The sequence below is a fragment of the Herpailurus yagouaroundi genome, unplaced genomic scaffold, assembly GCF_014898765.1.
Source record: "Herpailurus yagouaroundi ecotype Mexico unplaced genomic scaffold, PumYag 160, whole genome shotgun sequence".
NCBI lineage: Eukaryota > Metazoa > Chordata > Mammalia > Carnivora > Felidae > Herpailurus > Herpailurus yagouaroundi.
Window position 1 is genome coordinate 2,791,613 of NW_024412401.1, and position 14,351 is coordinate 2,805,963.

At 36.5% G+C, this 14,351-nt stretch overlaps 1 protein-coding gene across 10 annotated transcripts in view; it reads right to left on the bottom strand.

Annotated features, from left to right (window-relative positions):
• NFIB (nuclear factor I B) overlaps positions 1-14,351 on the bottom strand; it is a 462,184-nt gene that overhangs the window by 18,948 nt on the left and 428,885 nt on the right. For 5 of the 10 annotated variants that reach the window (XM_040481252.1, XM_040481251.1, XM_040481253.1 and 2 more), the window contains 2 exons: positions 12,530-12,612; positions 2,003-2,091 (listed from right to left, as the gene is read on the bottom strand). The exons of 1 other annotated variant lie outside the window; for it this stretch is intronic. In XM_040481252.1, coding sequence (XP_040337186.1) covers positions 2,003-2,091; positions 12,530-12,612 — 172 coding nt within the window. Of the gene's footprint in view, positions 1-2,002; positions 2,092-12,529; positions 12,613-14,351 lie in introns of those variants that run through there. 4 more of the 10 variants (XM_040481255.1, XM_040481256.1, XM_040481258.1 and 1 more) reach the window with 2 other exon arrangements.

The window sequence follows — 14,351 nt, forward strand, 5'->3', positions numbered from 1 at the left end:
AAGCCGAAAGCTACCTTTTTAAAGCTCTTTGAAGGATTAAAGCCAGTCTATATATCATTATCAATTAACCAAAAAAAAAAAAAAAAAAAAAAAATACTATCTTTGAGGGGGGAAGAAAAAATCTTAACAAAATGAATTCTAAATTTCTTTCTGACTTCTTATAACTTGAAGCTGATTACCACACCAATTTTGCAACAAGAAGGGGTTCTGTAACATGAACAGTGGTCTCCTAAGCTGGGTTTAGTCATCGTATGAATCCACTCTGATACATAGGGTGATTCATTGTCCACTCACCTTCTCCTTTTCTGGGATGTCAATTTTTGATTCAAAACATTACTAGGAACCCGGTGCAGTTATATGTCAAATAACCAATAACTGATACCTTTATTTGGCTTTCATGTACTTTATAAAGTACATGATTTTAGATCAGTAAATGTCAATCAGTAATCATAGATTTAGAGGTTCCCACAGGTATAGCCACATTTCAAAACACGAGTACACTCCACCTGACTTGCAATTCTTCTAAATACGGTAACATTTGCACACAGACCTGGTTTTTATGCTCACTGACATGGAGAAAATGGACTATGAGAAAGTTATTTAATAAAATTAAATCCAAACACGGTGTTATCAAATCCGATTAAATTAATTTAAAACCAATTAAGACTATTTAAATAAGACATTTTCATGGGATTTAATTCATATTCTTCTTAAGACTATTTAAACAACATGTTCTCCTTGTGCTTAATTTCTTTTTTATAAGTATATATTGTATTTTTTTTTCCAAATGGAGGGATTATATAAGCTTCTTGGGGGAAAAAAATGAAAATATGTAAAAATGATTACCTTCTAAAGTGGATGTATACCAATCTTTAAGAAGAGGAAAAGTCATATCGTATTCATTTTAGGAAATGCATTAATAAAAACTCATGAAGTTTTAAAAGCTGAATCCAACTAGCTGTCTCGGTTTTCACCAGAGGAAAGGTGGACATTCTGTTAATTCCATTCTTTTAGATTCTCCTTTTCAGCAGCTTCTATCACGTGAAATGGAGTTCGGCAGTCCACTTACAGCTGATTTTTGAGTATGTACTTTTACAATACAGCATCAGACTCATAGCAGTGTTGGAAAATTATGTTGGCTCTGCATTTGGTGAACTCCTTGTGGGATTCCCTCATGCTCTTCTAGGAATTTTTATCTCTTATTGCACATGATTATACCATGAATTTTAATTATTTAATTTGCCAATTTGACACAATTCGTTCTTTATTAACATAATACATAAGAAGCTGACTCAGCACTACCTTCCAAAACCAATACACGAGATAGTATCAAAACTAGTTTTGAAGATGAAACTAGTTTTAGGATCATTTCCTCAGCCAACAGTTCTCAACCATTCACATCAATGAACAGAGGTTAAAAACTTCATTTAAACCAAATTCCTTCTTTAGCTGTTGATTTCAACAATCGTCTGACTCCAACATTAACGAACGCCGCTGATAACAGTGAAGTCAACTAATTTGGAAATTTTCTTCTAGCTTTTTCCCTCCAACAGGGGAATAACTGAATAGTAAAATGGTTTAAAGTTAGCAGTAGAGGAAAGAGCTGAAATGAGAAGAACCCATAATGTGAAAAACCCAATGCTTTATTAGACCTCAAATAGCTGAGGAATCTTCCCTAAAACTATGATTTCATTTTTTTTTTAGGTCCTGAAAGGTGAAGTGTCAAATCTTCTCCCCGCCCCCTCCCCAAATTATAAATTGTTGAAAACATTTGACAGCAGTTGGAAATTACAATGATCAGCGAGCAGATGCTATAGTCCCAAATTAATCTGAAGTTGCATTGACAAAAGAAATACAGGAGGACAGTAGGGAAAGAGTGGTGGGATAGCCCAGACAACTACATGTTTAACATATATTTTCTGTAAAGCTGGTTAAAAACAAACACTATAGCTCATGTAACTTTTAGGTGTAAGTGTAGGGTTGGAAATAATTAAAATGTTACCTTTGCCAAGTAATTCCCAATGTATCCTCACTGGTACTGGGGTATAAATGCCTGCCGTTTTGATTCATGGTCCAGTCACAAATCCTCAGCTGTCAATTGAAACCTAGCAGTCAGATATGGATCGAGCAGTTCTACAGTTTTTAGTATTTAAATGAATACATGCAAACCAGTACTGTACATGGCATTAACCTTACTTTCCCAAGAGGCAGCTTAAAGGAAAACAAAAACAAAAACAAAAACAAAAGCAAAAGAAAACCTTACTCTGCAAAGCAAAATTCCTAGACACTCTTTTTAGAAAACTCTACTGCAATAGGCCACTCTATTAATTAAAGCATACAAGAGAAACGATGCTTAGAACATAACAATTAGCCATTATTAGAGTACAAATTGAGCTGAAATAAAAGCAAACGTTAATATTCAATAGAGAGATATATTTTAGGAAGAGAACAAAAAAAAAAGCTTTTTTTATGCAACATACCAAATAATCCGCACTGAGTAAAATAATCAATAACTTTAAGCATGCAGTTTGCAAAACACAGAAGACATGCAGTTTAGAGGAGTAAAGGTCCCACCTTATACATTCTCCCTAGCTTATGTTTAGAAGCATCAAGGTATTCCCTTCTAGATGTTTCCTAATTTTGCTGCAGTCAAAGTGGCACTGTTTAGAAGGAGTTGATGAGGATTTCTACTTTGATTTTAAACTCAGAGTAATGGCATTTAAAATACTTTACCACATCTGAATAGAGCCAGGAATGCACTGAGTACAAGCTGAAACAAATTCTTCCCAGATCTTGGAATCATCAGCTCTGCCCTTCGGAAGAGGGTTCGAGTAACCCTATCCAGCTCTGTTTGGTTCACAGCTGCCCTACGGTGCTAGCAGATTTATTGAAAAGATATATTGCTTATTTGTATGCCTATGAAAGTAAACTTATCTGGCTTTGGCCGGGGGGGAAACCCCACTAGAAAATCATGGTTTTTATCGTTAGATAGCCTTGCTGTGAATTAACTGCATCTTGCACTGAAAAGATGTCTTATTCAGAGCAACCCACTGCACCTTGTTTGCTGTGTTTCAGTGAGGATTTCTACAAGGTGATGATTGCAGCCAAAGTGTCTTTAAACTCCTGATAAATTATTGTAATCCTTTCTGATAATGCTATGGCTTAAAAAAATGGCTATTAAGAGCCTTTACTGTTCCTGTTAGACCAATGAGTTTCTACACATTGTGAGTAATAGTGATTCTGGAGTTTTAGAATAACCGTTTTGCACCCTTTTCTACAGATCTATGAGTCTCCAAATATACCATCTAAAATTTCCAAAACACATGTTTTCATTATATTGATATTTTAGGTGAAAGCAATTTTATAAAGAACTGAAAAAATTTCCCTCAGATAAGTAGGTAGGTAGGTAGGTAGGTTGGTCGGTAGATAGATGGCCAGGTAAACAGATTGATAGGATGTGTGGATTGTTCTCACAATGTACTCATAAAGGAGCCATAAACCAGTAAAGAAATTAAATTAGAATGAAAAATATTCTTAAAATGGACCATAATACTTGCATAATAGAGAAAATGTATGCTTGATTAGTCTTAAAACCAAACAGATAACAAACTTTATGGCAAGATTTTTTTTTTAAGTGCTCAACATGAATCATCTAATCAGAAATGCAGTGTGATGGGGTAATCTGTTTTTTTACAGTAACAGTAAGCCTATTGTCTCTTTCAAAATGCATTTTCTTAAAACAGTACTATGAAAAAGATCTAAAAACAGCTAAAAAACAAAAAACAAAAAAAAAAAACCCTTGACTTTGTGTCAAGATTACCGTAGGGACCACTTATTGATTCTACTCTAGTCAGTGAAATTCCTAGTTTTTAGTCAATTAAACATTCTCAAGAATGGAGGAGTATATTCAGGCAGAGCTCATGATAATTCTGCTAACTTCAGGTGAGTTTCTGTGGGGCTCGCAGCTTAGATTGCAGAACTCTTCAGAAAAAGATGCTTTTATGACGCCAGGAGAACCTAAATATTACTCACTGATTAACTGACTTGTCTCACAAACAATGACAGGAACACTGTGTCTCTTTGGAAGGATGTGTTTGTAAACTGCTTACTTTTTTGTTCGCGTTGCTAATGTTTTGTTTATTTGTTTGTTTACCATCCTAACAATTGTCAAGTGGGCTATCTTTGGCCACATTTGTAACACTTAAAAATCAATGTATTTGGGGGCTTTTCTTTCCTAAGAGTAGTCCCAAAGGGGTTAAACCTGACCATAGCTATTTACTTTCATCCATACATAAGATAAATTCAATAGGGTTAATTTTTTTTCAAAACAGAAAATATGATGAAATACATACAAAACAATCACTAGACGACATAGGAATTAGCAATAATTTAGATGCCAAAAAAATTGGCAGGATATTAATTAGTATTAAATTAATTTCCTCTCGGTTACTGAGAACGAAAAATATAAATTAGATTTATTTAGTTCTTTAGATTGTGGGGTAGCATTATCAACATTTCCAAAAATTTCTGAGGAGACCTGTTTATACACGCTTATGTGTTATAAATTACTTAAAGCAGGTCACTTAAGCAAGACCCTCACTCTTTATGTTTTTTTAATTTATTAATTAACCTTCTTTTGCATAAAGCATCTTTGAATTAATGAACTTCCTGACGAAGTGAAATTTTAATTTTAAAGGTGATGGTGTGGCAGGGGAAACAACTGAATAATTAAACTAGAAATCACTCTTCACTCTTATCCCTAAGAAGATCAATTACTAAGACTCTTTGTTTGAGGAAGATAGTTCTGACTCAGCAAATTTTGAATAGAATCTCGGGGATAAAAAGTTAACACTAGGTGTATTACGCTTCTTTTGGGGGCATGTTAAATGTTCTTAGTATAAGTCACTATTCCCAACAGCAAAAACTCGTTACATTATGTTCTAAATAAATTCGGGGCGCCTGGGTGGCGCAGTCGGTTAAGCGTCCGACTTCAACCAGGTCACGATCTCGCGGTCCGTGAGTTCGAGCCCCGCGTCGGGCTCTGGGCTGATGGCTCAGAGCCTGGAGCCTGTTTCCGATTCTGTGTCTCCCTCTCTCTCTGCCCCTCGCCCGTTCATGCTCTGTCTCTCTCTGTCCCAAAAATGAATAAACGTTGAAAAAAAAAATTTAAAAATAAATAAATAAATAAATAAATAAATTTAAAATAACAGGGGATGGTGTTATTTGAGGTTGGGGTGATGATTCCTCAATTTCTGTCATGTGAAAGAGTCACTGTTATATAATGTAGCTATCAATTCTCTTTAAATTAAATTTGAAGACTTTAATTTCAAGTAGTACATAGGCTTCAATAACACTGTAATGGTTTCTCCCAGTATTTTCGTCAAAAAAAAAAAAAGGAAATTACTTGTTTCCTCCAATAGTAATCAAATAGAAAACACTAGGTACAGATTAGTTCAAATATTTAGTCTGTAAGAGCTGTGTGTTTGAATGGAGGTGGAGAGCAATTCCTATTTTTGTAACATTATAGTCTTTAACAGACCTGAGCATATGCATATCCTTATAGAAATGCACACTCCCATAAATAATTTTAATCCTTTAATTTTATGCATCTATCAATATGAAATTAGACTGTCTAGAAAACTGAGGTAAAGTTTACATTAAAACAATTATGCCCAGGGGCGCCTGGGTGGCGCCGTCGGTTAAGCCTCCGACTTCAGCCAGGTCACGATCTCGCGGTCCGTGAGTTCGAGCCCCGCGTCGGGCTCTGGGCGGATGGCTCGGAGCCTGGAGCCTGTTTCCGATTCTGTGTCTCCCTCTCTCTCTGCCCCTCCCCCGTTCATGCTCTGTCTCTCTCTGTCCCAAAAATAAATAAAAAACGTTGGAAAAAAAAATTTAAAAAAAAACAAAAAAAAAAACAATTATGCCCAGAATTCCAAGAGCAAGCAGAAGCTGCAGTAAGGAAGTAAGATGGTCCTCCAGGAAAGCTATGAGTAAAGGGTTACCTAAGTAACAAGTAAGGAAGAAGTGAAGGTCAAGTTTTCCTGCCTATGTTCTTAGAATGGCATTCTATCAAGACTCTGGAATGAGAATCTTGTTCCTTGCCTACAAGGATGGGTTCAAGCAGTTTCCCTCAAAAATCTACATAAGAAAAAAAAAAAAAAACCACACACACCTAAGAGTTGGGTCATTATCCTTTCCTACGCTGTACCCACATTAGTCATAGGTAGCTGACAACTATAAAGAATCAATATTGCTTGTGATTTCAGAGTTAAGATTTTGTTTATTCAAATGAGGGCCCTCCATTGTTATTAACAGGGGCTTTTGTTAAATGCTTAGCAATTAGCTTTGGGAACGAAAGAAAGAAGGTAAGCAAAATGTTCTATTTTGCTAGACTCAGCAAACAGGCCGATGTACTAACAGTCCCTCATGATGACAACAGCTCTCAGTTGAACCAATAAACCATTAAACTGTAAACAGAATAATCAACACAGGCAAATTTACCTTCTCACTTTTTTTTTTTTTAAGTTTACAGTGACCCTCAAGGGAATATCTTGAAAGGTGTGTTCTACGTTCTTAGGGGTTTTTTTGTTTTGTTTTGTTTTTGTTTTCATTTCTACAGATAGCCTCAAGGAAACAGATTTTTGGGGGTAAAGGTGCTTTTGAGGGGACGCTTAAAAGATAAACAATCCAATGTTCAAACTGTCCTCTAACTCTCAGATTAACAGAGTTTTATTTTATTGCTTTTATTAATTACTCACCATGGAGAAAATAAAATGGCCTCTAAATGAACAGGCAGAACTTTCAGAATAAAATTGTTATATGTAAAACATATAACACATTTAAAAAAAAAAGAGAGAGATTCAAGATCATCCTGGTACCTTAAAGTTACTTCTAATGTCAATTTCTGGAACCCATGCTTCTTGATACTTAATTTAGCTAGCGCAGTAGAATTACATTAAATGGGTATGCATAGCCCATGAACTACATAAACATAACTGACCATAAATCCTAAGTATTAGCAAATGAAGAGGTTTTTTTTTTTTTTTTTCACATGGAGACTAGTTTAACTTGTAAAATGTAAGGTTTCAAGGGAACTCAGAGATTGTGAAGTTCAACCCCTTCATTTTCCTTTCCAAGATAAAGATACAGGACAGTCAAGTTTATGGACTCGTCCAAGATCAGACATGCCCTCTTTGTGTCAACACTAAAACCAAACCTCCGGACTCCTAATCCCTGGTTCTCACCAAAGATACTGATTTGCTTACCACTGTTCTTTTCCTACCCTATGCTTCATGTGCCCCCCACCCCACCAAGAATATTTAAGGCTAAAATGGCTATAATTATAACCTTTAGAATCTCCTCTACTTCCTTGATTCAACTTGGATCTTTTAAAGTAAATATTTTCAGAGGACAAGATAATTTTTCCCTTGTGATTTTGTTGATCGAAATGTAAGGCTACGGTAAACATAATTTTATTTTTACATTAATTAGTTTATCTAGAATTTGATAAATACTGAAAGTGAGTGAATAAATAAATGAAGGCATGATAAAGCAGACCACGGGAAGTTTTTTTAAAAGCATAAGAACTAGCCAAAAGGCTAAACATTTGCATAGCCGTTATTTTGACTGAAACTTCCTTTAAATGTGTTTCCTTTCCAGCTAGCATATGTGAAGAGTGACCTCTTATCCATTTACATACCTACCCAGAAGTCATGTGATAGCGTTTTACGTCAAGCTGTCAATTATGATAACAGACACAATAAGAACAGCCACAAGTGTTGATAGCCTGCTTCCTGACTTTATTGAAAAGTTTGTTGATAGTCTGCTGGTGTCCTTTCAATTGCTTGCCTCTAATAAAAGACTACCTTTCCAGTGGTCTCAAGGTACCTAGCTTTGGCTTTGCCATTTGCCAGGACAAACGTTGCAAAGAAATTTCAATTAATATCTTAATTAAAAAAAAAAAAATTCCTACAGAGGCAATTTCTTAGGAAGGCCATTTGGTGCCAGGGAAATTTTCAGCGTAAGGAAAAGCACTTCCAAGTTCCAGTTTCAAAATTATACCAGGGAAAGTGTCGAAAACATTTTGATATAAGGTAGCCCAGTGATTGAAATGGAAATGATAGCATTAAGTGGTCATGCAAGAGATGTAACATGCTGAAGCTCAGGCACCGATAAAACCCATGCAGTTGTGCACATAATGCAGGGACCTGAGCTGATCAGGCCATTCATTCATGAGCTCTGATGATAAGGAGTGTACATATAATCAGAAGATTATAATTTTGAGACTATGAAAAATAAGTCTTACATCTTATAAACTAGAGCTTGTGTGACGTTGTCGTCTCCCTTTCGGAAGGCAAAAGTGACCTCCCACTTATGGCATCAAAAACCTCAAATCTGCACCAAAGGTTCATATGCTTTTCAATACCTGGTTCGATTAGTAATCTTTTATTTCTGAACAAGAAGCTTCTTAGCTACAAACTTTTATTTCCCACTTGCGGTGAGATTTTTTTTAGATGTTGTACTAACGTGTAACAGGGAAGGTTCATATTTTTATTATAACCTTGCACTCAAACACAATGGTGACAATCAAGTTGACTAGACCCTCTTTTATCACGCAACTTCCAATAAGAGCAAAGAAAGGAGGCCTACAATTTTAGCAAATTCATCATGAGGTTGACCAGATAAGGTATTGGTGCTAATTCGAGCAAGCCGTCTCCTGTTCGCCATTCCTACTAAAATTGTTAGCGTGGATTATAAAATAATTTCTGGGAAGTCCAACGCTCTGCCATGTAGTCCCCATTCTCTCAGCTACAAAACTTGGGACATGTGGGTCCCCTCGCTGCCTATCACAGGGAACGTGCACAGTGTGTTCGCAGTACGAGGAAGAGAAACACTGCATTTTACTAAGCTTCTGTGAAGTTAAGTCAGCGTGGAGATCCTTGACACTTCTGAAAAAGGTCCAAATCTTAAAAAGACATTTCTCAGGAAAGACCAAAGAGTTCAGTTTGCCAAAGCAGGACCCAGGGGTTCCTCAAGCCACCACGCCACCTTCCCATAGAAAAGTGAAAGAAAAATGAAGCTCCAGTTGATGTCTGCTTTTAAGACCTCCCCAAGCCAACAGTGAACGCAGGAACGAAGCCAGTCATCCCAAAGACAGTCTAGTTCCAGACCCTGAACAACGCGAGACACAGGATTATGTTAGGAGATAAAGGAAAAATTCAAGTCCTGATCAGCTGGCATGAGCTGATGATTATAATTAGAGGATTGTTTGTCAGGGCAAATGATCAACTCGTTTACGTGAATCTTTTTGAAATAGTCTTCATGATTACGGATTATTTTTTGGATTCAAATGAGATATCATATTTACAATGATAGGTGAAATTCTCGTGTCAGAAAAAAAAAACACGAGTATTTCAAGGCAGTTAGCAACCGACATTAATCAGTAATAACCATTTTAAGGAGCACTGAGATATAGTATTACTAACAACAGCTGTATGTGTACCAAGTTAATGGGTATAAAAGTATATGCTTTTATGCTGCTAGTATTCAGATTTGCCAATATGGATGTATTACTCTTACCAGTGGAATATTGAGTTAATTTTAATATTTGCCATCTCAATTTAAGAATGCCAGTATCCCTGTGTGCTTGAAATGACCACATTGAAAGGTCTCCTTTATTGTCATTTTGTGGAGAGATTATTTATAAGATAGTCAAAATTATTCAACAATCTTAAATTTATTGTTAACCCTAATTTATGTAGGCTATATTAAAGTTCTTTTCTGAGAAAAAAATAGCATTGCACAATGCACATCAATACTTTTCATAACCTAAAAGGATAAATCTTTATAAAGAGGCCGCCAATAAACTGAAGAATGTACCTGGTGACAATATTTATTCTTAAGGGGTCATGTATATTAAAGGCTATGGGGAATGTTTAAAAGAACTCTCTCAGACTAAATCCATTGCCTTTCTAATTTTGAATTTCTCCTAGCTAATATAAAATGATTGATTACCTTTATTTCATGTACCCCTTGATTTTCCTTTTCATTCATCATTGAGTGCTTTAAACCAAATGCATTTAGAACCTGCTGCTACAAGAGTGGTCTCTTTTAAATCTTTGTAAAGTAATGAAAGGACACAGTAAATCAATCTCATTTCTGCTGTAGGAAAGCATAACCTTTACTCTACTGAAGTCATTTAAAGTATTTCTGTCCCTCTGTTCCTGGATAGTAAGCCTAAAACTTCATCTCAGTGATTCTTTCAAAATTTAAAAGCAGAAAAGTAATAATCTCTTAACTGGAACCTTACTTGAGTAATATTCGTGGATAGTATGAGATGCATATACATTCATTTTCCGCATGCCTCAAAACTGTAGCTCATTGTAAATTTGCCATATTGGGCTTCTTCATGTCAAAAAGTAGCACCCTTTCATCATCTACAGGACAAATTATTCGTCTGCATGGTAAATGCAGATTCTAACTAGAATTGAACATTTCATTTTTAGCTCTGACCCTTCTATAGTTTTTTTTTTTTCTTCCGAGGATCTATACACATCGTACGTTCCATAAATATCAACCGCATTTGACCAAACAAATCATATTTCTATTGTAAGAGGTCTTCACTTGACATTGCCCACTTAAATAAGAAATGGTGGTCTTTAATAACAAAAGTTGGTAGTTCTGGAACTCGCATATATGTATTTTCAATTAAAATGTGCCCAGATCTCCATCTACATTAAGACTCATACCTTCCCGATGCCTGCCAAGTGTTCTCGATTCATCCTCGGATATGCGAAAGACAAAGTAAATTTTACATGATGGACTTTTGTGACCATAATTACCTGAGCCTCTAAAGTTAGTCATCTGTGGTAAATAAAAGAAATTAAAGCTGCCACAGGTTGGCACAGCGGGATGGGAAGATTGCTTCTAAATACGTGGAATTGGATATAGTCTAAATGTGTTTGGGGCTAAAGGAGGCATGTTTCTATGAATTAAAAATTAACTGGAAAGTAGAGATGTGTCATAAAGAATAATGCAAATCCCATGATGAAGATATTTCTGAAAATATGTGGAATGATTTTGAAAAGAACAAGTTTCTAAACCTATAAATCCTACATGTTTTTTTTAATAAATACAGTGAACATACACATTTGTCAAATAGAACCATATTATAGTAATTATAACACATTTCATATTATAGCAATTTTAGAGGTGAAAAAAAAGCAACATTCCAGAGAATTATGTTGAAAAGCCAATGGCTGGCAAAACCACTAATTATTATTTATCATAACTGTGTACAGATGTTTTCAGTTAGTTCTCACTCTTTTGTTTGGTTTTGCTTTTTAAAAATCTGGCGCGATGTCAAGTATCTTGAGTAAGCTATCATCTTTGTGATTTTCTCTGAACTCCGCAGGTGGTGACCTTTGATATATGTGGTCTGCTACCTTGGTCCACAACTGGGCAGGACTTGGGAATTTCGCATGAAGCACAGCTAAGAGAGAGCACAAGCTAGGTGGGCACGTCCGGAACAAAAGGAAGCAGGCAAGAGGCCCTGGTGAGGCTTACTACCTGCTTAACGACACAGACAAATGCACCTACAACCTATGAACGAAGAGCAGGTAAGCTTACACCAGCTCCTTCTTATTCACGATAGCCTATGTTTCCCTACTTAATATTTTGCACACTGTTAATTTCAAACTGCTCTGCTATCAGAACTTGAGAGCAGCGAACATATGCATCATAAAATATATCTGAATTCCAAAGTGTTTAGAGTTATTTCTGTCGTCCTGTAACTAGAATCATGGGATTTCTGTATTGGTATGTTCCGTGCCTTTGACTGTGGCTAATTTGTTTAGAAGCCACCATTAATCCTGGCTGTATATTTTCACAGTTTGGGTAAACACTTCATTTGCATTAAATTTACAGCATTAATGAGATGTGAAATTTAAAATGCTACTTGAAACATAAATGATGTAAGAAAGCAGAACAACAAAAAAGTGTTTTATCACATCTGAAATCAGTAAGCCAATTTAAGCCTATTAAAATAGGAATGATGTGTCACCCGAGGTTTTAGCTTCATAACTCATCCTCTTGGACTAAAAGTCCAAAATGAGGAGTAAAACATCTGGAAACTATGAAAGAGCTCAAAAACACAAATTGTGTCCTGCTTCTACTCTAATGGGCTTTTAAATCAGTTTTCAATTTTTGCCTTTGGAAACTATAGGCTAGTAAGTTCTCAACAGCCAATAAGACTGGGAAAAATCCCCTGGCCGAGACCCTGGTTACTCATGGATGTTATCGATCTAGGCCACAGAGGTGGAAAAAAGTCTTGAGCCAATTTGAGAAACCCTGTTTAGAGAGGCAAGAAACAAAGGATAAATGAGAAAATATTCTGGAAAATGAAATGATCAGTTTCTTTCCCAGAAGCCCCCGGGAGCCCCGTTCTGAGTCCAGATCTGAGAGGCAGCATGGAGAGAGCACCAATGCGGAAGCGTGGCTACACCATCACACCTGGGTGAAACTTGCCCACCTGTTGCTGATGTAGGAAGGATGGGTCTCTTGGGCTTAGTCCCACATATCGATTGGCTTGAGATGTGCCTGAGGCTGTGTAGGCTGATTAAGGAAGAACAAAAACAAACATAAAAATTGTGAACTATCAGAATGAACACCCTGTCCATGTAAAAGAAACCCAGAGAGGCGGGATTTGCAACCAAAAAAATAAAACAAATAAATAAAATAAAATAAAATAAAATAAAATAAAATAAAGGCTCGCTATTTTTCTATTCTTTTGTCTGAGTGAACACCAAGCGATACATAAAAGAAGGGGCAGTTGACCTCAAATCAGTTCATTTTTCCCCCTCCCCAGAAATCTATCCAGTAAACCACATCTGACCTTTGGCAGTGGGTGTCTCACACTAACGTGCTCCAGTTATAGTCCCACGGGAGTACCAAGGGCTGGCTCTGTAGCAGGGCCCTTTTCCTACTTGTACTGTTTCACCAGATATTAGCCGCCTAACAATGGAATAATCGATGAGGGTCTGCGATTCTAAACGTAAAAGCAGACTGAAAGTCTGTCGGGAAAGAGTGAAAGCTTGTAATAATGGGATGTAAGCAGATGGGCTTGATGATACCGAATGAACAACGTCTTGCTAAAGAGAAAATCTAATACTACTAACATGAAGGAGAAGCCTATATTTATGATAGCACAGAGAGTGAATCAGGTCAGAACTTCAGTTAATGTGAAAATGACCTTAAGTGTGAGAGAAATGTTTTTGAAAAAAAATTCTTTCTTTTTCATAAGCGCAAAGGGACAATTTCTTGTGATTGGCCCAGGGAGGGAGTGGTGACATCTTTTAGATACTTGGCCACCAGGCGTTAAGTACATGTGGGGAATATTCCTTAAATTATTTTGATCTCACCTTGCAAGTACTTTTGGTACAGGTGCTTTTTGGTACAAAGTGAATTTTCCAAAGAAAACAACTCCCTATTCCTAAAGATTTTTGTTTCTTTTCACAAGGAAAGGACTTTCCAGCACTAAGCAACCCCACTGCCTCATGCTGGAATAAACAGAAGAAGTATATTTTCGCCATTTATGTTACATTTATAGGTCTGAAGAAAGCTAAAATGTTTGGCCGAACACCATCAGATTAATGAAAAATCCAGACATGAATTTTAAAAAGGCTTTTTTCTTTTAAGCCAAATATATTAATTCCGCCATGTCCATTTGAAGGGTTGCAGAATTTGATCCACTGAAGCTTTTTTAGGTCAACTTTTTAGAAGAGTGAAGATGCTCACAATTCGGCTTTAATTGCTCCTGAATAAAGGGCCCATACAAGGGCAGCCATAAGCGGCCAGTGGCCCTACTTGATGACCAGGCCTCTGGCATTCAGCGCAAAGCATGGACAGCTGGAGAAGAGCCTCATAGAGGCTCAGAAAGCGATATTCCTTCTTTTCAACCATGAGAAGGAGGTTTCCTTCATCTATGTGTTTTCTTTAATTTCACTGACTTATCAGTTCAATGACCAATTTCTCATGATCAGTGTTGTCTCAGGAGCTGGAGCTACAAGTCTGTTTATAGGACAGAAAAACAACTCACTAGATTTCTTTTATGTGGGAGTGGGAAATAAGCTGATACAGCCATCTTTATACAACCAACCTTCTGAATATTTTGTAATTTTATGAGTCAAATCAGATCCCTTTTGATCAACCTACAGGTGAGTATAAGAACAATTCATTAGCAAGCAGGCTAATAGCACTCCCATGGTGAGCTGTGATCCTTGGGGTCTGATCTTCCCTTGAAGGTCCTCTATTAATATCCCTATAAGATTAGGTAAATGAAGTTTCTGGAACTC